The sequence below is a fragment of the Mizuhopecten yessoensis genome, unplaced genomic scaffold, assembly GCF_002113885.1.
Source record: "Mizuhopecten yessoensis strain PY_sf001 unplaced genomic scaffold, ASM211388v2 scaffold8079, whole genome shotgun sequence".
Taxonomy (NCBI): Eukaryota; Metazoa; Mollusca; class Bivalvia; order Pectinida; family Pectinidae; genus Mizuhopecten; species Mizuhopecten yessoensis.
In genome coordinates, this window is record NW_018407368.1 from 135,171 (window position 1) to 161,399 (window position 26,229).

The window sequence follows — 26,229 nt, forward strand, 5'->3', positions numbered from 1 at the left end:
TTTAATATTGAACCATATCTTTTAAAGCTTAATCGTAATGAACGAAAAGCAATATGTAAATTTAGAACATCAAATATAAAATTTCCTATAGAAACAGGAAGATGGAATAGAGTCCCACGCGAGGAAAGGTTATGTCCCCTATGTAATAACTGTGGTGGGGATTAATGTATCTGTTGTAGCTCTTAGACAACTTTATATACCAAATTATTATTTTGTCAACCAAACTTATATCAAAATGAAAGGAATGTTCTCAATATATAACACGGTACTTTTAACAAAAGTAAGTAAATGTAAAAAGAGTAATGAAGCTACTTAATATCTAAAATAAGTCAGCTAAAAGAATTATTGAAATGGGTTGTTATTGTATAAATTGTATCATGTGTCATATAATGTGTGTACTTTGTCCATCAATGTATACTATGTAATATGTGACCTCTTGTTACGCACGTATACGTGTGGCGTGAGTGTAAAAATAAAACTTGTGTACAACTTGGTAACATCGTCTGCTGGATAACCGAACTACTCGGTAGTGAAGCGGACGTAAAACCTATCAATCAATCAATCAATCACTTTGGGTAACACCCTTAGGCAAGTGGGTAAGCTCCCTTTAACTTTGAAATGATCAATGTTTAAAGTTTATTTTTCTCTATCGTGTTTTAAAGTTGTAAATGTACCTTTGAGATGGGACTTCGAAAAGCCCTCGCTGGTAGGGACTGGCCCAACCGCTTGAAGCTAATCGTTTTCTCAATATCCTTTTAACCTGTTATAACCATAGGTCATAGACCTTGAAATATGATTTAATTTGTTAATTATTGATCAATACTAAAATTTTGCCCTTTTAACCGTGTTTTAAACTATTAAATGTAACCTTAAGAAGGGACCTCGAGAAGCCCTCGCCGGTAGAGCTCCCCCCAACCGCTTGGAGCCAATCGATTTCTCAATTACTTTTAACCTGTTATTCCTTTTTCTTAAACTGATAATTTTTTTTATATATTTTATTTTTAAAGTTACATCGTATGATTGCAGTGCCGCAGAGCGACCTGTCTTCGCTGGTAGGGCTCTCCCGAACCCTAAGGTAGCGCACTTTGAGTCACTGCAACCTACATGTTAATAATAATAAGACGGGTAGTCTCACAATAATCTAATGTCGATATTGATCCCTATTACAAGTGTTTTATTTTTTATTTTTTATGTTAAGCAAACTATTTTAAGTTCTAGGAAACAGCCAACTGCAAGTATTTTATATGTACCAATGGAATTGATTTATATTTTGTACAAGTATTTTATATGTATTAATGAACACAAATGTAATTGTGATATGTGACACTTAAATAAACAAATTGAACTTGAACTTGAACATATATAGCTGCTGGCAAGGGGAAACCATGGTATTAGAGAGGGAAATGTTCAAAAACGTTAGTCCTGGTAATTTTTGGACACAAAAAAAAAGGTTGTTGCCCGAACAACTATGGCACTGAGAACACTCCCTCTGTAATATATATACGTCAATGCAGAGACGTATAATAATGTATTATACCGTCTCTGGTTAATGGTATATTTTCAAATAGTTCCTACATTCTAACAGTCACATAAAGGAGTTTGTATGCACCATACAAGAATTCCACTTTCACTAGTATAGTCAATGTTTAATTTATGAAGATAACCTCAAATGGCAAAACTATCAAGCTTTGATGCTTTATAAATATTTATCAAAATATGCAAATTTACCTATTTTTATTCTAATTTTATGTAGATCTGCAGACGTTGTTAAATGTCATCGTGTGATTCCCGATCTCCATTTATCGTAAGAGTACGTTGGCATAGTTATGACTCATTATCAATTGAATTTCCCACAATATCCATCAACTTATGAAGTCCGGTTTTCATTATTCCGATGAATTATTTCGGGGTTGCCGGGTTTACCCGAAGCCTCGATCTGGGCTGTAAACCACTGGTGATATGACGTCATGAAATGTCTGTGTTATTGAGAATCCCCGTGATCTGTAAGAGGATTCCTACAGTTTTACCTTATAAACTTGTAAATATTGATGAAGATTTGATTACCATGAATAGCTATAACCTCACTTCTATCAGCTAGACGATAATAAGTAGGTATTTGTGCGAGCTAAACCAAGAAAATCCCGAGTTGTAAGCCGGAGGGATATCCATGCCGCGACACATTGGGAAATGCCACGTCGGAAACCCACAATTTCTTTACCGATGAAACGTAAGTTAATTCGATGCAAAATCTGCCATTTTGTATGTAATTTTAATATGTGAATTGTGTATTTTCATGTGATACAGCTGCCATATTATTTGGTGCAAGACAATGAGCAATACACATAGAATATTGTTTGTTGATTGTTTGCTGGGGAAACACCTTTCTCGAGGGGTTACCCCGCGTCCCCGCTCGTCAAAAATATGCAACACCGTAAACCATATTTAAGCGTTGAAACCTTAGGAAGGATGATTTATGAAGTATGCATACGTACATGCATGCACATTGAAAACAATGTGAAACAATAGAGAACCAATATGATAATTTCTTTGATTATAGAGTCATTTTCCGTCAAAAAACGAGGGAATTTCAGTCCGACAAGACGGGTTGGTACACTATTGATAAAATCGAGGGAAAAGGTCATGTTAATATAGGATTGTAGGATTAGTAAGACTGTATATGTCTTTGAATATTTTATAGATAGTCATATTAGGATGTGTTTGTAATTAATTAAAAAAAATATTCACAGAATTTACCCAAAACGTGCATGCACGAGTTTTTATTTAAACCGCACATTACCCATTGTAGATATTGGACTGTTCTGATGACGTATGGGGCATTTTGCGGAACAACCCAATCGAGCTATATGTTATTCGACGTTTCTCATATTCACGTGTTTTGATTTTGTGTTTCGACGTTTTTGAAGAATTGTCACATTTCAGAATTGCCATGCTCATATTTTAAAATAGCTTCTTTAACTGTCTATCGAAGTAATGCAATTTAAAATACTAATGACGTCATTCGTTTGAGAGGCTCGGGAAGGATAAACATGACTTCCTCATAAATAGTAAACAGCTTTGCTCATCATTTATTTCTGTTGTAAATATTTCTTTTATAAATATGTTTTTTTCTAGTTTAATGCGCTCTAGACATTGTTCAAGCAAACACTTTTAGTGAGTGATAGCTAATTAAGGCCTGAACTCTTTCCTCTGACATCCCCTTATCAGTATTACACCAGATAATTATTTATAGAATACACATAAACATGAACTATTTGAAAAGTAGGAGTGTATACAAAAAGTGTAAATTCATAAATTGAGGACATTATTTGAATACAATCATTTTTTTGTGTAAGTTTAGTTAAAAACTTTAAAAACAGCCTAACAAATATATACGTCACTTTATATATAATTATTATAATTGTAAGATGATTAGGCAAATCAACATTTTAACTTCGGGTATAATTGTAGGTCTTTTGAGGACTATAGACATGCTGATTTGCAGTACAAGCATAATTCTTCTTGTTTTTATTTTTCTCATATTTTAATCGATATATATATTGATCAATAACATGTGTATATTTAAGCATAAAACTGCCATCTTTGGAAATTAAGTTAATTTGAAGGGTGCTATAATTCTCACTGGATTGCAGACAAATCCTGTGAGAATTGTAGGACAACAACTTTCCAAAGAAGGCAGTTAAGTACTGCTTATATTTCCGTTTTTCTTATAATTCTTCTGAATCATGCATTTCAAAGTCAAATTTGATTTTCACGCTGTCTTATTTTGTCAATGGGACCTAAATTTTGTGACGTCGCGAGTACACGCTACCATTTCCGGCAAAAAAATACAGTTCGTGGAAATAAACACAAAAACAACAATTTAATTTCAACAATTTAGTCAATGTATTCCACCGTGAGGATATTCACCTCTTATACAACATAGCTGCATAAATTGTTGCAGTAACATTGATCAATTGTTTTTTTTAATCAGGTAGCACAGATCGGTTACCACGAGGAATGCGTATTGCGACAATCTTTTTCTTGACGTCAATACAGAAAAATACACAAAATATAGTGATGTCGGTCAAAGAGACGTCATATAGTCACGACGTCACGAATATGTTCTTCATATCACTACCCCAATGGGAATTATGTTAGAATTATGATCTGATATCTATATATATATTATCGTCCTTAAAATTGTAGCTAGATCTTATCTATGGATTGGTAGGGTGGTCGGGTGGTGCAGTGGATAGCGCACTTGTCTTTCACCATGGCGACCAGGGTTCGATTCCCCGATCGCGATCGTATGTGAAAAGGTATGGGGTCACCTGCCCTACCATGTGGGTTTTCTCCGGGTACTCCGGTTTCCTCCCACAATAAGACCCCCTGCACGCTAACAACTGGGCCAACAAGAGTGATTAATTCATACAAGTTGAAATAACTTGTTTTATAATTGTCGTAAAATAAATAAAGTTTATATTTATATATTTATCTATGGATTACCTCCCTTTCCAACTAATTCATTAACATGATTTTAGTTGTTTTTGCGTGTTCTAAGTGTCTACCTTGTTGATCAGAAATGTCATTAGGGAGATATGTTACCTTGAATATATATCAATTGTTAATGTTACATATATATGTTTTAGGTGCATTAGACGATGAAAACGATGGCAAAGATTCCAGTACTAAGAAGGCCAAACCGACAGGTACCAATTTCAGACAACCATTTTGTTAATACCTCTGTGATAGGAAAGAGAGTAGTGTGCTTCTATCGGGAATCAAACCCACGATCCCTAGGGTCCTAGTCAAACGCTCGCTCTACTAATGAGCTATAAGGGGATAAGCCTCTTAAGCGCGAAGCTAGAAGCTGGCAATGATAATCCTATATATATATATATGTACAATTAAAATCTGCCGCACTTCTTAAATTAAACCAAAAATATTTTTTCTGTATTATTTTAAAATATCCATTTTTAATATTTTACTCATTTCAAATCCATAGGCCAGTATATTTCCATTACAGTTTAAAATGAAGCCCTTAAGTATGGCCAGTAATATATTTCTTGTAACTTTCTTCACCAGGTGATGTATCACCAGTATTTACTCATGAAGAGGAAAATGCGGCTGTGGGTTCCATACAAAATGCTGTTCCCGATGGACACGAGTCACCGGAGCCGGACAGACAGAGCATCGGTGAGCAGACACCAGACACACATCTTGCTATTATCGATGAAGGATTGATTCAGACAGGTATACATATAATATGTTTAATATTACAATCCGGAGAGGAACTAGACCAAAATATTTTAGAGATTTTCTGTCCTATAGCTGAAAATTAGAGCCAGTTGGCTGAAAAAATAATTTCGTTTTTTAAATTTTATATTTACCAATATCATACACTCATGACATTTGGGATATATGTCCACAAGTTCCTCTCTCCTTTTATAGCACTTACTTTAATGCCATAGAATAGCTTCCTTTCCTAAACATCGTCAATTCTCACACTTTCCAGTAATATATTTACACTTTCTATTTTGCACTTGTTTTGTATTCCAGTGTTTTAGAAAAAAAAAAGATTAATTTTCCTTGGAATGTATTGTGACACCTCATTAGCACAACCTACAGTATGTTCTGTGCTGTTATTTTGACCCCCCCCCCAATTATTATTGCAAAGTTGGCTGTGAATTTGTATCAGCATTTTCATTGATACCGTTGAAAAGATGACCTCAGAACTTTCTGAGGGAATCAAAATGTTGATTTCTGGGATTAAAACCCTTTTCATCCCAGATAATTGTACATGTATAGTATGGCCTTGGCCATTTTGTTTTCCATTTTACCTTAATGTAAAAAATGTCCTTTTCAATAAAAATGAAAAACAGGTAATTCAGTTACAGGTAATTCAGTTTCAACTTTTTGACTATTTCAATGTTTTTTAGTGACGTTTATTTCATATTTATGCTAAAATTACCTAAATTCATTCCTGAAAATTTCCTTCCCAATTGGTATATATTCTTCCCAAGATAAGAATGAAAGGCTGCATCCAAAATTAATGAAAAATCCCTGTATTTCTTTTTTTGCATGAAAGGTTCATTCCAAGAGCAACCATGTGAAGTAAAGGGGGATAACTGTGGTGCTGTGGAGGAGGACTCGACACTGGGATGTGTTGGAGGTCAATCTGGGGCATCATCAGAGAAACGAAACTTGTCTTTAGAGGCACTTTTCCAGGTGACAGACAATGAACTACAGAATATATCCCGACAACGCCTCAAGTCGCCCCAACAGCTCATCATTGACGAGACCCAGAAAGCAACAGTACAGGAAGTGGATGGAAATATCGTGACAATCTTGCCTAGTGATATAATATTAGACGAAATAGTTAACGGGATAAAGTACAGTAAACAGATAAGTGTACCTTCAGGTGAATCCCCGAATATGGACACTGTCACTTATCAAAGTATACAAATCAACACAATTGAAACACAACCTGCCGAGACTGTGATCCAGACAGGGGGTACAACTCTCCTGTCAGCGGTTCCTACAGAAACAACTGGGCGTAGGAGGAAGCACCCACAGAAGCCTGGACGGCACATCTGTCCGTTTTGTGGCAGGGGTTGTGCTAAGCCAAGTGTTTTGCTGAAACATTTACGAGCGCACACAGGGGAACGTCCTTACCCATGTGTGTCTTGTGGATTTTCTTTTAAGACGAAGAGTAATCTTTACAAACACTGTAAGTCGCGAGCACATGCCCTAAAGTCTGGCCTGACCACTGGTCAGTCAACCAGCATTGACATTGGTGAGGAGGAGGCTACTCACATGGAGGAAATGGACGACTCTGATGAGAACAGTAGTGGTACTGAGTCAGGAGGCGAAAGCCAGAAGGAGGCAGAGGCTGTTCATGAGGTAGAGGAATTATCTGAAAAACGGGAGCACGCTCAGATTCATGTGCTTCAAGAAGTTGCCAAATATCTTGAGAAACCTAAAGAAGAACGCCCAAAAGTAGAGGTTCCCCAGTCGAAATTTGACGGAAAACAAGACAAATTTAGAACTATCCATGACAGACTTAAAGCTAAGCTGAAACGGTCATTTTCACTGACAGAGCCTCTTAAACACGTCACTGTGCCTCAACTAGAGAGAAAATTTAGCCAAGCAGACGAACAAAAGTTCCATAAAGTTCAAAGTCAATATTTAAAGATTGCTCCTAAGCAAGGATCTTCAGGAGCTACAGTGAAGATTCCAGCGGAAAAAACAAAGCAGGGCCTAGTGTCTCCAATTATAATTCAGACTCCAAACACCGTGACAGCACCTGCCAGTGTTTCTTTGAAGAAGGCAGTAATGTCACAATCCACACCACAGCTGTCTGGCAAGAAAGAAGAGGTATCTGGGACTGGAGGGGCAAGCACTGGATTAGGGGAACATAAGAATCCACGTCTCCATGCTCTGTCTATGGGACTTCCTCAACTTACAGGCAGTCCGATTCGTCAAGTGCCTGGGAGAGACTACTCGGGACCACTGGAGACTGTAAAACTCCCACAGCCCAATGCAAGTCCTGCCGTTGCTACCAAAGCATTGCGTGATCTCGAGGCATTGAGTGAAAGTTTTAAGAACGCATCACGTGCAGGTTTAAAACTTTATACCTCTGTTAATAATCTTCCTGATCGTTCCTGTCAAATCACTATCGAAGTTTTGTCATCAAATCCCACAGGGGGTCCAAGTATGGCTTCCAGTCTGACGTCACAAACTGTCAGTATGGCAACTGTAAAACCGGTTGCACCAGTCACACCTGATCTGGAGCCACGTAGTGCTGGTGTGGAGTCAAAAGAATTCACACCAGAGATGCTGAGTGAAAGAATACAGAAACTTATTTCAGCAAATGCTGCTATTGTCAGCACTCCAATGGCAGATCCTCCCCGACACAAACGGATATCACGTCAAAACAGTGAGGTCTCCACTCCTGGAATAAAGGTAGATTTTGGGCAGCTTGGCACTCCTTCTTCACCCCGAGTATTTGTCCCAGTGACGACACATGTATCATTAAGGTCACTCAGCGTAGATGCAGAGGCCCACTCTGCCCCAGTAACACACGAATATAGTACCCAAACTTCTACTGGGTCAGCTCAAAGTAAAACACCTGGCAAAGAAGGACAAGTCTTACCTGATTTTGGGGCTCTAGGTCATAAAAGTAAATCGCAAGAGAAAAACAGATCAAGGGAAGATAACGATACTGAAGAAGTACTGGAGGCTGAAGACATGCCAGATTATCAGACAGATGTTCCTAGTGGTGTGGTACAGGACCTCAAAGATGACGATGTCCCATCAAGCCATGAAATACAAGTTGCTAGCTCTGATGGGCAAACCAGGAAGATGGAATTGAAGTCCCGACCACCTTTGGTTAGACAGAACTCTGTGTCAAGCTATTCGTTGTCAACGAAGGCTTCAGTACTCTCTGATCCCAGTACAAGTCCACCACAGACTGTCAGTGTGTCGATGGGGAATGGCTCAAACGATCTCCAAACCAAGACCATGGTTGGCAAGAATCAGCAGGGTCAGGAAATTACAATCAAAATACAGCTATCAAAGCCAACAGACAGCACTGGTGAAACGAGAAAACTGGAAAATAGGAAGGAGAATTCTGCTAAGGAAGGAGACAGTTATGGTCCTCACTGTTGTCCCAAATGTAAGGTGTCCTTTAAGAAGGAGCAGACACTAGAGCTACACAAGTTGTATTACTGCAAGCCCTCAGGGACTGCCTCCGTCACCAAGCCTGTCCAGGCGCTCACTTCAGCACGCAGTCTAGAGATGATCGACCAAGAAAAAGTAGTTCGCCTTTTCACACATGGAGAGAATGTAATAAGAAAAGTAATCCCTCAGGGCAATTCCAGTGTAGGTCTGGCAAGCACTATAGCTGGAATACAGGCAGGTGCTGTCAGGTCCGAAATCACCACTTCTCAACATAAACAAAGCGACCAAGAACAAGTTGTCATGGCAACACCAACAACACCAATTCAAGTAATGTTACCCTCGTCATCATCTGCATTTGCAATTAACATGCCAATAACCCCTACGACCCCACTAACTGCAGATAACCAAGAGCTGAGCATATTTCCACGTAAGAAGGGTCGTCCAAAAGGTTCGAAAAATCGGCCAAAAGACATGGCAGATTTTGACATGCAGGGTTATGTCCCTGTTCAGATCATCGGGCCTGTGGCCGGACCGAGTACTTCTGGAACTGTGTCTGCACAGAGCTCTGTCCCAATTCTCATTAATCTAGGGTCACAAACCAGTGTTGCGCGTATGCTGGTCCCTGCGTCTCCTGTTGTTTTGTCAGAATCAAATTTGAAGCTGTCCGACATGCATCTCAATCAAACACATTCAGTGACCCGAGCCTCTTCACTCACAAAGGAATTTATGACTAGTGCACTTCATAGTCCCTTGACATCTGTAATTCCTATCATTCCAGTGACACCGGTTATCCAAACAGGGTTTGACCACAATGATTCACAGTCTCATCTAAAGCAGAGGCTGAAAGGTAAGCTTTTGATGAAAAGGTCATTGAGTATTGACAAATTTTCACCAGAAGGAACTGCAAGCATTGCCTCTCCATTGGCCGAGGTACCTACTAGTCTAGATATACCCATCTCTATGGCAACCGACTCTCAAGAAGCGTTGAACAGGAAGAGGAAGTTACCAGAATCTCCATTGATTGGGGGGTCTACGCTACTAAGGTCCTATTCAGAACCAGTCGCAAAGCTAACAAAATTGACCAGTGTATCGGTGTACGATCAACAACAGGTTTCCAGTGCTAATGTTGAGATCATATTGGCAGAGAAGTCTGACACAATCATGGTCCCAACTGCAAGGGAACAGTACATCTTCCATCCGTCTCAGATCCTCAGTCACCTAATGTTCACCTCAAATATTGGTAGCTCCAAACAATTTGTACCAAAGAAAACAACTAATGTTACTGATCTAAGTCCAAAAATTCTTCGAAGTCCATCCAAGTCAAAACTCAAGGCAGCACTTCTGGGTGAAATGGTTGGAGATTTGTCCTCAAAAACTTGCAATGGAGCTGTCAGCTGCCAGACTGACCCACCCTCACCAACAAAGAGTGATAAAAACCTAGCATCACTGACATTGCTTGGACATTCCTTTCCCTCCCTCAGAGTCAACACTCACACGACTTTCTGTTGTGTTCAGCGTCCTCAGCCCATGTACGTGCTACAAGGCATCAACAAGAGAGTGTCTATGTACTCCAACTGGAAGCTGTCGCAACACGATCCCAACCCCGTAGGACTGAGCTGTAAAATGTTGCTGGAGTTGTACGATTCCCACTACACAAGTAACCCAGTGTGTGCCATTCCTAACTCGGGTATATCTAAAGGAGGTGTGCTTACTCACAGCAGCTATTGGTCGTACAAACAAAACCAGCGTCATACCGACACAATGGTTACCAAACCAACCACCACACAGGCCAGTGAGTCGGCCACAGCCGGAAAAGGAGACAAACAGGACCAGAATGTGTGTAAAATTTCAGCATTCAAAGGCGGGTATAAGAGTATGGATGAGTACACATACATTCGTGGAAGGGGACGGGGAAAGTATGTGTGTGAAAAATGTGGAATTAGGTGCAAGAAACCAAGCATGTTGAAAAAGCACATCCGCAGTCATACTGACCTCCGACCTTACCACTGTAAACACTGTCGGTTCTCATTCAAAACCAAGGGCAATCTGACGAAACACATGAAGTCCAAGGCTCACCACAAGAAGTGTGTAGAACTAGGTATAATCCCCATCCCCACACAGGTGGACGAGTCACAGATCGACAGCAACGCTCTGGCTGCGCAGTGTGCCCTCTCAAAGGTCGCACGCATAGTCAGCGACCGCGAGGGTAAGGTCAGTCTGGGCAATGAGGATTCTGACGAAGACGAGGAAAACATGGACATGTCTGATGACGAGGACGACATAGAAGAAGGTGAAGAATCAGGCGAGGTAACTCTGATAGAGGTAGAGGAGGATGCGAGACCGGGCAGCGTCGGGGCTGAAGAAATCATTGACGATACAGCTGAGAGGTGAGTTTGATTTACGATACAAATTTTTCTGTATATAATATACTCATGTATTTGCAGTAGGTTTTCAAATTGGACCTTTGGACATAGGAATAGCAAACTTATTTTTTTTATCTAAATAACATTTTAAAGACTTAAAAACACATTCAAATGTGTGTCATGAATATATATACATTTTTTTTATTTGGGATGATTTTGTTAATGACTGGTGTTTTTTAGGGGATTGAAACCATTATAATTTTAAGGGATTGAATCCTTTATGAATTACTTGCTGTCTGATGCAGCAGGTTTGCTTAACAAAACATTTGTTGCACTAAACCCAATCTTTTGTTTCATTTTATTCCTGAACATCCTGCAGACTACAAAATTCTGCCATTTTATGTTCTAAGCCCCTTCTGTAGGGAAGCAGTAAAAAATGGGTCGGGTCAACAGTTCATGAGAACATTCAACATTTTTTTCCTTACGACAGGAAATACCCTCAATACTGCATTAAGTTTACAGACAAATTTTATAATTTACAATGAATGCCTCCTGAACAAAAGATGATTTGATGATGTGATATTTTGTGATTGTATAACAGCAGTTCTAGCCTAAACCTGTCCTCCGTGGAACAAGGTCTCCTTGGCTTGGTACCAGTCGTCTGCTCCACCATACAACCCATTCTCCAGGTCCAAGCATCAGAAAAACCGGTCGTATCAAAAGCAATGGACACTGGTGATGACTCCATTACAACAGGGGATAGTATGGCCACAAATAGACCTAATGGGACCCCAAGGTTTGTAGCTGGATAACCATTTTCTTGCGATCTGTTCAGGACAACTGAATAATAACCCAACCCCATTGTTATAAGTGCTATTTCTTCATTTTTTTCATTTCCATAAGGTTTGTGCACCCTTTTCATTACAAAACTATTATTTATTATTTTATTTTTATCTAAAGTAATGCGATCTTTAATAAGATTATTATTTGTCTTTTTTGGGGGAAATTCTACACTCTTAAGGGAGATAACTCCTGCATTTCATGTTTAAAACAAACATGAAATTGAGGAGTTATCTCCCTTAAGAGTGTAACATTTTGGTTGAAATTATTTGCCAGTTTTCCAAAAGATTCTATCATATTTGTTTCTTATGTTTCAGATTAGGAACTGTGTATGGATTTGAGCAAAAGGAATCAAATACTAGTCAAGGTATGAAAATCAGCCTATTGTGTAGAGAATGAGTCTATCAACTCTCATATTGATTGGACAAAATAAAAACAAATTGTGGCAATATTTAATTACAAACATGTTTGAAATTTGTTTTGACTGCTTCTCAAACATTTTCAGTTTCTTCTTGCTTTAAGAATTGAATTTTGATCAAAAAAAGCTCTGTGTTAACTGTAAAACTCGATTTGCAATAGTATAATCATGATATACTGCAGCAAATCTCAAAACACAGGAAGGTTAAACCCATACTTAGCTTTTTTGTCAGTGATAGCATTAGCGTTCCAAAAAAAAGGTTATCAAACAAGCAAATATATCTATGTAAGAGGTCCATCAACCCTCCCTCATTAGGAGAAAGACTTCCTCATTTTAGCCAAAATTTACAAATCTCCCTCTAAGGTTCCTCATTCAAGTCCAAATCAGCACAAGCTCAAAATCTACATCTTCTGGTCAAATGATCTCCTAGTTACCGCAGGGTGTGTGAACTGATCATGACAGGAGTGTCTGAATCTAATGAATGCTTTTTGGTGTTATTTGATACATTAAAAGGGAAGATAGATTTAGCAAAGCAGTTTCAGTCATGTTTCACACACTTTCTCCCTCATTAGAAATGTGGAATGAGGTGGATCTCCCTCATTAGAAATGTGGAATGAGGGGGATCTCCCTCATTGGAAGCTTCAGAGGTTGACACCTATGGTAGCAGAGTACATTTTGTTTAGAAGACTTTTTTTTTTTAAAAATGTTTTCCCCAGATTTGGGACTTGTGAAAACCATGGTTACCACATCAAAAAATGCAAAAAACAAATATGATTTTTAACCCAAAATTTGACCCCCAAAAGTAGTTATTTTTTTCTTAAAACCTGTCTGAAATTAAATTTCGCCTACTCAGTAACAGAAATGCTCACGTTTTAGCGTAGGTCAATCTGGTGGATTTTTCAAAATATTTTTTTTGAGAGGGAAATTATGAAGTTAACTTAATGTATATGCCAATTTTAGTGCTATTTTTTTTTCAATTTTGATACATGTAATATTACAAGGGTGATTTATTGCATAAAAATATCACCCATGGCCACCTTACGCTACTGTACACTGCTACCTATGACTTGCAATTTTTTGTTTAATATAATGCTTGTAAAGAAAAGGAATTCCTTGAAAAATATCCCATCAAGTTTTTCCTGCACTTTCAACATACACATGTACATTGTATCTATTTTATATTAACGACTGCAAATTTTAATGAATTTCTTTTCCTAATTGATCATGATAGGTGTAAGCTCTGGAGATGGCGTGGACTCTGAGATTGCCTGCAGTCTGTTAGAATTGTCTAAACAGAGCCAGCCGAGCTCGTCCTCTGTTGTGGACCCCCAGACCCCAGACACCACTGGTGGCTCAGCCAAAACCATAGGTATTGTTCACTGTCAGTAAATCTATGTTAAAGTTTCCTGTTTTCTACCACAATACGCTGTGTTATTCCACTCTCAGATCATTGTATAAACACGCAGACTGTTAGATAAATACGAGTTACATACCACACGTGGTATATGACCTTCAAGAGTTTTGATTGGTCGAGAAGATGAACTTTGACCGGGAAGACTATTTCCACATGCTTTTTGCCACCTGCTGTTTTGTTTACGTCGTCGGCTGTCAACATCCGACAAATGTTGGTGACTTTGTGAAGTTATGCGGAAAGGGGGGTTATTAAGGCAATATTAAAAGATGATACTTAAAGATTTGACTGCTAGTTTCAGGCAAAATTGCTACAGACGCTCGATATCGTTCCAACGTCATACCAAAACAAGATCTGTCACAGTGTCTGGAAATATTTCGTTCTCCCAACGTCCCGTTATCGCTATTTAGACGGTCTGACTATGGCTGAACTATCTCTATAAACGTCAACCATAGAACCGTCACGAAGAAACGTAGGCCTATGGTTTTGGATATTGACAGCGATAAGTTCGTCTACAACGGTTCATCACTTGGCGGGAGGCAGACTTGGTACGATATGCTTATGCGCATATAGTCTGTGGTTAATTTATGTAAATTAATGCAATACTACTACTCTCAATATTTAAACACATTTATCTATTTTATTTTTTCACGAAGTTGTTGCCGAAACAATTATTTTGACAATAATTAAGTTTGTAAAAAAAAAAGTCATTTTTGAATATTAATGAGGGACTTTTTACATATGGGTCATATCACTACGCCAGCCTTGTCAACAAACACATGTGTGTATGTTCATGATTGTGGTAGAAACAGATCACACGACTCGTGGTTGTTGAGTATGGTATGTATTTTACTCTCGTTAGTTAATTTTCAAAAGTTACAGAAAGTCACTCGCTAAAGCTCGTGTCTTTTGTAACTTTTGAAAATTAACTTACTCGAGAGAAATAAATACCATATTCAACAACCACTCGTTGTGTAACCTCTATTTATCTGGTCAGTATTAAAGTAAAGCCCAGATATAATACCACCAACAAATTTCAAGGTCCAGTTTTGTTCTCTTTTTTTTTTTATTTTTCCCTCTAATAATGGCCAAATCTCTTTATAATGCGAATGTTTTTTTTTATATCAGCTTAGCTAGAACTAAAATAAAATGGGAAGTATTTCTGAACTATCCTTCCATTTTGTTTAATTGCTGATATGTTAGCAAAAACATCGATTGAAATACTTTAATGACCTGGCCTCAGACAAGTCAGAGCACAGAAGTTTTATCAGTGATTTCTATAAGAAATGTGATGACATTTAAATGCTAAGTACTGCAGGACATTATTGTACTCAGGGGTCAGGTTAGACAGGGTGTTTGAATACTCAGGGGTCATATTATACTGGATGTCAGAATACTCAGGGGTCAGGTTAAACTGGATGTCGGAATACTCAGGGGTTCAGTAAAACAAATTGTACTTAAATAGTATGTAAACTTGCTTTTTCGTTTTGCAGAGACACGACTGGGCAACCTGATCAGTGAACTGATAATGAGGACAATGACTGACGACAGTAAACGAATCCTCCTCCCCTTGGGTACAAATCAGGTGGACAAGGTAGGTCACCCACAGGCAGTTGTCTCCCCTTGTTCTCATAAGCCACCCACAGGCAGTTGTCTCCCCTTGTTCTCATAAGCCACCCACAGACCTATATAGTTGTTTCCTCTTGTTCTCATAAGCCACTCAAAGGCAGATTTCTCCCCCATCTCTTGTATGCCACAAAAAAGCCCCCCCCCCACCCCCAGCTCTGGTAGGCCACCCACCAGGAGTAGTCTCCCCTCACCTTGGTAAGCCACCTGCAAGGAGTAGTGTGCTTCTGCACTGATAGTCCACCCACACATGTTTGTCTCTCCTGCTCTGTAAGTTAAAACCGCAAGACTTAAATCGGTATCATACAAAATAGATGTTTAGATGGTTAAAATATCAAGTCTTCTAGTTTAAATATTTGCTCACCAAGGCTCGCAAAAATGAAAACTCCTAAAACTTGTTTCATAAAATCTCATATGAAATGAAAACTCATTTGAGATCCTATATATATTGCAATACAGAAGGAATGTATTGTGATGTACCTATCCCGATATATCGTCCAAGTAGTGAACACATAAAAATAAGCCATACAGCAATATTTTTGTTCTGCATTGTGATATGATACAATATATTTGGTTATTACGATTTACTGGTTTTCCGACAGTGCTAAGGTAGCTTCCTCATGGAAGAACAATAAAAAATATAGCCATTGATATTCATAACTTGTGCACTTTAATTTGCATGAAAGCAATACACAAATTACTATTTGATAACAGTTCCTTTCCAATGGAATACAAATGTACAATTTCTCATTACAGAACACAGAAGAGAAATCCTCTACCATTAATCATTCGAAGGAGGAAAACGCTCAGCTTGTTGTATCAAGCCACGATCAGTCGAATTCTGATTCCACTTCTTCATCTCAGAAAGGATTCCTGGTCACAGTACCACTGGGTGGCTTCATGCCCCCAATGTTGTCATCGTCCCTTCCCACCACCAGCAGTGAAATATCTGTGGAACTTGCAAAACTTTTTAATATTGGTCTTAAAGAACCAATCAGATTGCATGTTACAAGTCCTGATCAGCCTCCATCAGAAGACGGCCAATCATCAACCTCGTACTTGCCATTTCAGTTCAGTCATCCATTCCATAGTTATCTCAATCAAGCATCAGGGTCTGAAGGTTTTGAAAAGTTGATCACACATCTAAATGACCAGGCTAGGAAATTAAGCTCAGGATCAGTGGAGTCTATAAAAGTCAACGATCCTGAAAATCCAGTTTCTGTTTCTTTAGACACTAGTGATCCAGACTGTGTTTTCATTCGTTCTGAAGTTACATCACCAAAGAAGGAGGAGAGTTCTGGAGCCTGTAGTTATGTAATTCTGGGGGAGAATTCTTCTTCGAGGGGAGGAAAGTTTGTCTGTGATATTTGTATGAAAGCATTCCAAGAGAACCAACAGTTAGTACTCCACAGAAATATTCACTTCATTGAAAAGCCTTTCAAGTGTGACACCTGTCACCTAGCATTCAAAACACATAGCATCTTCATGAAGCATCAGCAGTCGGAACCACACCAGACTCTAGTCCGCGGCGATTTATCATCCTCGGATAATCCACGTCCATTCCGTTGTGATGACTGCGACATCGCATTCCGCATGAAAGGTCATCTTGCAAAACACCTAAGGTCCAAGAATCATGTGCAGAAGTGGGAACAGTTAGGCAGACTTCCAGTCGGCACATATAACAAATATGAGACAGCAATCAGCGGGTTAGAGGCATCAGACATATCAGTATTTCTACAGACTCTAGTGCAGTTCACAAAAACAGCGGGAACAGTTCTTGGTACATCTGTGTCCGGAGAACACAGCTCCTCTACTGCTGAACCAACCGAGTCTTCAGGAAAAGATATTGATTCATTCCAGTCTCACAGAAAAGCAGCGTATGAACGACACGAACATGCCTCCAATGAGCGTGTCACAGTGGAGCTGATAAAACAGGAACCAATAGACATCGGGGACATCGGCAAAGATCAGGAAGAGGAGGAGAAGGATTCTGCAAGGAGCTGTCGTACGGGAGAGGACAAGGGGCTGGCTGAGGGGCCACACATGTGTGGAATCTGTAGGAAAGGTTTCAGGAACCTAGACCATCTCAAGGTAGCGTTCGATATTCCTGAAATATATTACTATTACATGTATTTCAAAACAACAGGCATGTCCTATGTTATGAGAAAAATATATTTGATCATGTGAAACTGGATTTTTTTTTTTTTTTCTTTAATGTGAAATGAGGGATTGGTCAGTAATTGGCTGTAGTCAATTAGTTAACTATTTGACTAATTAATTGATCTCATGTTCTGACAATTGTTATTTCTCCTAATTGATCACCTGGTCATAACACACTATTCCTATTAATTTTAGGAAAAATGTTAACACAAGCCTCCAATGCTATCAAACTTATATTTTTACATTTTCTATAAGAGGTAAAGTGTTCAAAAGTTCAAAAGTATTAAAAGTGTTTTTTTCCGGAAAGAGATGTTCATAAAAAAATCATTAAGTAATATATTAATTGATTAAGCATATCCATTTCCAACAGATAATTAATAGGTTGTATTTTTTTGAACTGATTTCCCATCACTTTGAATAATACAAGTATGATCTGCAGTAAAAGGGGAATAGGAAAGAGTTGCTGTGCATAGCATTGTCTATATTGAAGGCAGTTCCATTCCCTTTTCTACAGAACCATAGGTATATATATCATTGAAATGATTCTGATTGTTAAAGACTAATACATAACCCTCCTTCCTGTCCCCCAGAGTCACTTAATCACTCATGCTGAGCTCCGACCCTATGTGTGCGAGTACTGTGACGCAGGATTCACAAATGCCCAGTCACTGAAAATACATCTTCAGACACATGCCCAGGTAAGAGACTACTAAAGATACTTCAGACACACACAGGTAAGGAACAACTCAAGATACACCCTCAGACACATGCCTAGGTAAGAGACTACTAAAGATACTTCAGACACACACAGGTAAGGAAAAACTCAAGATACACCCTCAGAGTCAGAACACACAGGTAAGGAACAACTCAAGATACACCCTCAGACACACACAGGTAAGGAAAAACTCAAGATACACCCTCAGACACATACAGGTAAGTGACAACTCAAGATACACCCTCAGACACACACAGGTAAGTAACAACTCAAGATACACCCTCAGACACATACAGGTAAGGAATAACTCAAGATACACCCTCAGACACACACAGGTAAGGAACAACTCAAGATACACCCTCAGACACATACAGGTAAGGAAAAACTCAAGATACACCCTCAGACACATACAGGTAAGTGACAACTCAAGATACACCCTCAGACACACACAGGTAAGTAACAACTCAAGATACACCCTCAGACACATACAGGTAAGGAATAACTCAAGATACACCCTCAGACACACACAGGTAAGGAACAACTCAAGATACACCCTCAGACACATACAGGTAAGGAATAACTCAAGATACACCCTCAGACACACACAGGTAAGGAACAACTCAAGATACACCCTCAGACACATACAGGTAAGGAATAACTCAAGATACACCCTCAGACACACACAGGTAAGGAACAACTCAAGATACACCCTCAGACACATACAGGTAAGGAATAACTCAAGATACACCCTCAGACACACACAGGTAAGGAACAACTCAAGATACACCCTCAGACACATACAGGTAAGGAATAACTCAAGATACACCCTCAGACACACACAGGTAAGGAACAACTCAAGATACACCCTCAGACACATACAGGTAAGGAATAACTCAAGATACACCCTCAGACACACACAGGTAAGGAACAACTCAAGATACACCCTCAGACACATACAGGTAAGGAATAACTCAAGATACACCCTCAGACACACACAGGTAAGGAACAACTCAAGATACACCCTCAGACACACACAGGTAAGGAACAACTCAAGATACACCCTCAGACACACACAGGTAAGGAATAACTCAAGATACACCCTCAGACACACACAGGTAAGGAACAACTCAAGATACACCCTCAGACACATACAGGTAAGGAATAACTCAAGATACACCCTCAGACACACACAGGTAAGGAACAACTCAAGATACACCCTCAGACACACACAGGTAAGGAATAACTCAAGATACACCCTCAGACACACACAGGTAAGGAACAACTCAAGATACACCCTCAGACACACACAGGTAAGGAATAACTCAAGATACACTCTGAGACACAAACAGGTAAGGAAAAACTCAAGATACACCCTCAGATACACACAAGTAAGGAAAAACTCAAGATACACCCTCAGACACACACAGGTAAGGAACAACTCAAGATACACCCTCAGACACATGCGCAGGTAAGGAAAACCTCAAGATACACCCTCAGACACACACAGGTAAGTGACAACTCAAGATACACCCTCAGACACAGGCACAGGTAAGAACAACTCAAGATACACCCTCAGACACACACAGGTAAGGAATAACTCAAGATACACCCTCAGATACACACAAGTAAGGAAAAACTCAAGATACACCCTCAGACACACACAGGTAAGTGACAACTCAAGATACACCCTCAGACACATGTGCAGGTAAGAACAACTCAAGATACACCCTCAGACACACACAGGTAACGAATAACTCAAGATACACCCTCAGACACACACAGGTAAGGAACAACTCAAGATACACCCTCAGACACACACAAGTAAGGAAAAACTCAAGATACACCCTCAGACACACACAGGTAAGTAACAACTCAAGATACACCCTCAGACACACACAGGTAAGGAATAACTCGAAGATACACCCTAAGACAGATACAGGTAAGGAACAACTCAAGATACACCCTCAGACACTCACAAGTAAGGAAAAACTCAAGATACACCCTCAGATGCAGAAGTATATTTACAAATGACAGAGCCAAGTGACAATGAATATACATTTAAAAGTGTACTGTAGGTGTTATAAAAGTCTACTTGAAAATATAAAGATTGTCCATAGTGAATACTTTTGGTGACCACCTGTATGTTTTTAATCTTTAGAACAGGATATTCAAGTGGACTGAAGTTACCATAAGAATTTAATGAAAAATATAATAGACTTAAAATGATGGAATTTATATACATTTGTGTCGACTACAGTCTATGGATGTTGTGGAATAAGTGCATTTGACTTCTGTTTCAGGAGAGACCCTATGTGTGTGGTATATGTGGCGATACTTTTGACAAGGCTGAGAACCTTAAGATACATGTGGAGGAACACAACAAGGCTATGTCATCATGGGATTCAGTAACCATAGAAACCAATGACCAGGGGGACCTGAAGGTCACCACCCTGCATCAACCAGAGAATGAGAAGACTGATGCCATGGAAACCAAATCAGAGGGAACAGTTATACAGTCGGTTCCTCGGTCCACAGTAGAAAAACCTACCACAGAAGTGACTGGTAGAGTCACTGTGGACTCAGATGGAGCCAAGATTGTTTATGTGAATGTGAGTGCTGACTCTGATGGAGATTTTGTGGTGGTGCAGAATGCAGGTGATTGTAGTACTGAAGGATTTCCTTGTGACATTAAAAACAGCCCAGTCACTAAAGTTGTTCCCATGGAAACAACAGGTGATGTAAATGAAATGAACATTTTTCAAGATTCATCTGACATGGACAATATTCTGATTATAAGTGAAGAGGGCGATATTGGGGATCAGGATGGTTTTGTTATTTACACGGATGGAGCAAACTCTGAAGTTAAACAGGTGATGATTGGGAAAGATTTTCTTGCCAACCACAGTAAGGATAACGAAGTGGAGTCGGAAACACAACTACAAGATAAAAGTGCTGAGGCAGATTCTAGTGCTGTAACTATGGTAACAGCATCAAGTTTGTTAGATACTGATAAGGTGAAAAACGAAACGAAGTCGGACGTTAAAGATCTTGAGTCTGGGGTTGGTGCAGGAGTTGATGCAGTGATGACAAATGTAGAAACAGATGTGAGAAAACCTACATGTGTTGACCATCATATTGACAGTGTGGAAATGACTGATGCAAATCAAGAGTCTGAAAAGACAAACTATAGTGCTAAACAGACTGTTACAAATACAGATAATGAAGCAAAACATAGAGGTCTGACAGTAGACCATACAGGTCTGACAGTAGAACATACAGGTCTTACAGCAGAACATACAGGTCTTACGGTAGAACATACAGGTCATACGGTAGACCCTACAGGTCATACGGTAGACCCTACAGGTCTTACGGTAGAACCTACAGGTCTTACGGTAGAACATACAGGTCATACGGTAGACCCTACAGGTCATACGGTAGACCCTACAGGTCTTACGGTAGAACCTACAGGTCTTACGGTAGAACATACAGGTCATACCGCAGAACATACAGGTCTTACGGTAGAACATACACGTCTTACGGTAGAACCTACAGGTCTTACGGTAGAACCTACAGGTCTTACGGTAGAACATATAGGTCATACCGCAGAACCTACAGATCCTGCAGCAGTTAATACTGATCCGGTAGTGGTAAAAACAGGTCAGTTAGTAGAACATATGGATACTTCTTTGGAAAGTGTTCCACCAAGGCAGGACGCAGCCATCGCCAAACTGGCAGCAAATGGAGAAACAGATAAGAATTGTTCAAACAATGCTGCTTATTCAAAAGAACATTTTACTCATAAAGTTACTGATTCAGGTGAACATATGACAGAAACCGGTGATAATGACAAGCAGACATGTTGTGCAATGTCTGATGTTAAAGACCAAATCTGCAGTAACGTTCCTTCGGAAAAGGGAGATAACATTGATTTAAGCGATACCACTGTAACTGTTTGTCACGAGGCATTTATTGTTAAAGACAATGATGGGAATATCATCCATATGGCTGCCATAGAGACAGAGAGCTGTGTGACAGAAAATACCGGGGCAACATTGTAAAATGTCTGATGATCATTGAAATATGTTTGATGAGCATAGTGATCACTGACAGTTTCGAGTGATCACAGACTGTACAAAGCCTAATGATAAGTGGAAAGATACATGTGGTGCGATGATCGTTATACAGACAGGGTGTGATGATCGTTATACAGACAATGTGTGATGATCGTTATACAGAGGGTGTGTGATGATCGTTATTCAGACACGCGTGAGATGATCGTTATACAGACCATGTGTGATGATCGTTATATAGACAGTGTGTGTTGATCGTTATACAGACAGTGTGTGATGATCGTTATACAGACAATGTGTGATGATTTGTAGACAATGTGTGATGATCGTTATATAGACAGTGTATCATGATCGTTATACAGACACGTTTGTGATGATCGTTATACATACAGTGCCTGATGATCGTTATATAGATAGTGTGTGATGATCGTTATACAGACAGTGTGTGATGATCGTTATACAATGTGTGATGATAGTTATACAGACTGTTTGTGATGATCGTTATACAGACAGTGCGTGATGATCGTTATATAGATAGTGTGTGATGATCGTTATAAAGACAGTGTGTGATGATCGTTATACAATGTGTGATGATAGTTATACAGACTGTTTGTGATGATCGTTATACAGACAGTGTGTGATGATCGTTATACAATGTGTGATGATCGTTATACAGACTGTTTGTGATGATCGTTATACAGACAATGTGTGATGATCGTTATACAGTGTGTGGTGATCGTTATACAGTGTGTGGTGATTGTTATACAGACAATGTGAGATGATCGTTATACAGACAGCGTATGATCGTTATACAGACAGTGTGTGATGATCGTTATACAGACAGTGTATGATGATCGTTATACAGACAGTGTGTGATGATCGTTATACAGAAACGTGTGAGATGATCGTTATACAGACAATGTATGATGATCGTTATACAGACAGTGTGTGATGAGCGGTATACAGACAGTGTGTGATGATCGTTATTCAGACACGTGTAAGTAATGATCGTTATACATACAGTGTGTGATGATCGTTATTCAGATACGTGTGAGATGATCGTTATTCAGACACGTGTGAAATGATCGTTGTACAGACAATGTGTGATGATCGTTATACTGATAGTGTGTGATGATCGTTATACAGACAATGTGTGATGATCGTTATACAGACAGTGTGTGATGATCGTTATACAGACAGTGTGTGATGATCGTTATTCAGACACGTGTGAGATGATCGTTATACAGACAATGTGTGATGATTGTTATACATACAGTGTGTGATGATTGTTATACAGACAGTGTGTGTTGTGATAATTATTTAAAAGTGCGTGTATATTGTATCTATTGCCAATAGTAGTTAATAGTTATTTGTAATGTATGTATATGGTCATCACTCTAAAAACAATGATATAAGGACAGTCTGACCTGCTTATTGTAAAGAACCCACCACAGCCTGATGTAAGATTGTGAGAGAAAATATAAAAACATCTCCCGTTTCTAGTCAACGATTAATTACAACACCCGCGTTTTGTTTAATATATATATGTTTTTATTATGGCAAGTCATTTGTATCATCACACGCAAATTTACCATTAAATTCGCTGATGCAGGGCTGTTAACAAACAGCTTGTTGATGAGCAATATCACAACTCTTGATTACATTTTGCAGTTTTACAATTATTTTTTGTCAAACTCAATCAATATCTGTATGTTAGTCAGTTTCAATATCTAAACGGCGTCATGATTTACCTCTTGGCGTAGCTGGAACTAGTTGGAATGCAGATGTATCCTAAATTACCCTGACACATATCCTTAAGTATTATTCTCTCGAGGTAGAAAGTACCAGCCCCTCTCTTGTATTAATGTAGCCGTAAGTAAGTATTAATTTCCATCCTTACAAAATGCATCTCCTTAATTTTTATGAAGTAGGAAAATTACATGAATATATACATTGTGCTAGCCGTCATGGTATTTGTTTTGTTGATACTCTTCTGTAGCTATACTTGGACTATTTGTAGATGTTCAAGTAATGATTCCGTATCAAAATATCATGCTTATATGAATATAAGAGACCGCACAATAACTTCACTAGGCGACAAAAAGTGGTGATACTCTGAAGTAGACGACTTCAGGTATCTGCCCGTGTGAGTAGATCACCAGTACTATTGGACGTTCATGCTGATATCTGTTTGTAATATATTGTCTGTATGGAATGAGAAAAACATGTAAACAATGAACAACCAATTAAGTTTGAGGAAACCTTGCCATCAATAGCAAATATCCCTGTTCGTTACTTTATCGTTTCTCTCTCGAGAAGTATCAAAATAGTTTTAATCAAATAAGTCTGCAGTAATTTTCTTGATATTATTCAGTAACATCCGATTACACTGGACTGAAGCTACATCGCTCAAGCCGCTTCATGCCCAGCACAAGTGGGTACGTTGTAAACAGCCAGGCGACATGCTTAGAATTTTATCTTAGTTTCAGGTAAACGCCTATCTTATGCCTCATTATTAGAGATGACAAATGTGCATCCCTTACCTCACCCTCAATGATTCATGGTTTCCTTCTGCTTGGTATATTTGGTAAATCAGTAATACTTCATAAAACTGAGTTGGTCTACCATCGGTGGATCTCATTTTCATGTCTTGACCTCGTTATGTTTAGTGGTCCCATCATCAATATATTGATTGGCTCTATCAGTATTATAGATGTAATTGTTTGACCCAGATATCGATGGGCGTTCGTTTAGAATAATATGACATAGAAGAACGAAACTATGCTCCCAAAATATGTATGAAAAGCGGATCAACACCAGATTATTGGAGCCTGGGTTACCTTGCCAATCGTTAAGGTATTTAGATTCGATATACGAGTAGATACGATGAGCGATGAAAACCGCCAAAATATCTGTCAGAAAAATATAGTATGCTTAGCGTAACTAATGTAACCTGAGTGGGTCCGTGTTGGGCATCATTATATTTGTCTAGACCGACCCATTTCTCCATACGTGTTGTGTAAATATTTAGACGGATCCGGTCATATTTGAAAATGTATTATTGGATCTAAAATGTGTATTTTGTCAACACTTTTAACCTTTTCTGAGATGTTCGACTTATATGGAAAATCATGCTTTTGGAAGATTTGTTTCTAATATTTAGTGATAGACCTACACACTTCCACAGCCGAGGCAATGATAATGCTTCGTTGTTTTTCATTTTATAAATAAAAATGATAATAAGCGAACATTTTCGACAATATGTTATTTAAACAAAATGTGAACAATCTCGAAAAAAGTAGTTCAATTTTTCTTCCTTATTTTTTTAATTTTTAGAATAGGAAAATTCGCAGGTCCCAAACCATTTCTTAATTTAACTTGACCTTTACAGTTGCATTGATGTGCAACAACACCATCATGAGTACGTTTTTTCAACTTTATTTTTCAGTAATTTTGTAATAGTACTTTTAGCGCTTACACTAGAGAGCTGATCTCTAGAAGACTCTGCAAAATTCACTACTTTAGCAAATCTACGATAATTAAAAGACCTGCAATATTAGTTTTTTATAGACATTATCACAAAACCTGTCATTTTCCATGCTAAAGATCAAAAGAATGTCGCACTTATGTTTTTTTTATGAAACTGTCTGAAATTCAAAAGATCTATATACAGAGGGTTTGAAATAAATATTTTGATCTCTAAACAAACTCCTTTAATTAATTAAATATACACCTGTATACAACCGTTATGCTGATAGAACAGAATAACTTGCAAATTGCGACAAACCCTCACATATTACACTGTACATCTGCACACCTCTTAAAGCATGTAGTTGAGAATGAAAAGAGTGAACTCTTGTTAGTCTTAAATAATGAAATTCTAGAAATTTGACCAGACAGTATGTGAAGCCGTGTATGTATACATACTTGAATCCTTTTTCTTT

At 38.7% G+C, this 26,229-nt stretch overlaps 1 protein-coding gene across 4 annotated transcripts; it reads left to right on the top strand.

Annotated features, from left to right (window-relative positions):
- The first annotated feature begins 1,964 nt into the window (after positions 1-1,964).
- LOC110454878 lies at positions 1,965-26,229 on the top strand. Of its 4 annotated transcripts, XM_021504634.1 has the most exons (12): positions 1,965-2,227; positions 4,650-4,709; positions 5,086-5,253; positions 6,089-11,069; positions 11,647-11,841; positions 12,203-12,252; positions 13,535-13,672; positions 15,208-15,308; positions 16,097-17,431; positions 18,091-18,198; positions 20,516-21,620; positions 21,705-26,229. In XM_021504634.1, exons 1-12 carry the CDS (start codon positions 2,188-2,190, stop codon positions 22,271-22,273), a joined length of 8,850 nt encoding a protein of 2,949 aa, XP_021360309.1. In that variant the 5' UTR covers positions 1,965-2,187; the 3' UTR covers positions 22,274-26,229. The 4 variants fall into 4 exon arrangements, with proteins under 4 accessions (XP_021360309.1, XP_021360306.1, XP_021360307.1 ...); XM_021504631.1 differs by having other exon boundaries at positions 20,516-26,229; XM_021504632.1 differs by having other exon boundaries at positions 11,650-11,841; positions 20,516-26,229.

Bases quoted from the DNA above. Each gene is read 5' to 3' on its own strand.
- LOC110454878 (XM_021504631.1), top strand. From the start codon at position 2,188: ATGCCACGTCGGAAACCCACAATTTCTTTACCGATGAAAC. The intron at 4,710-5,085 runs GTACCAATTTCA...TTTCTTCACCAG, and splicing joins TAAGAAGGCCAAACCGACAG to GTGATGTATCACCAGTATTT. The intron at 15,309-16,096 runs GTAGGTCACCCA...TTCTCATTACAG, and splicing joins GTACAAATCAGGTGGACAAG to AACACAGAAGAGAAATCCTC.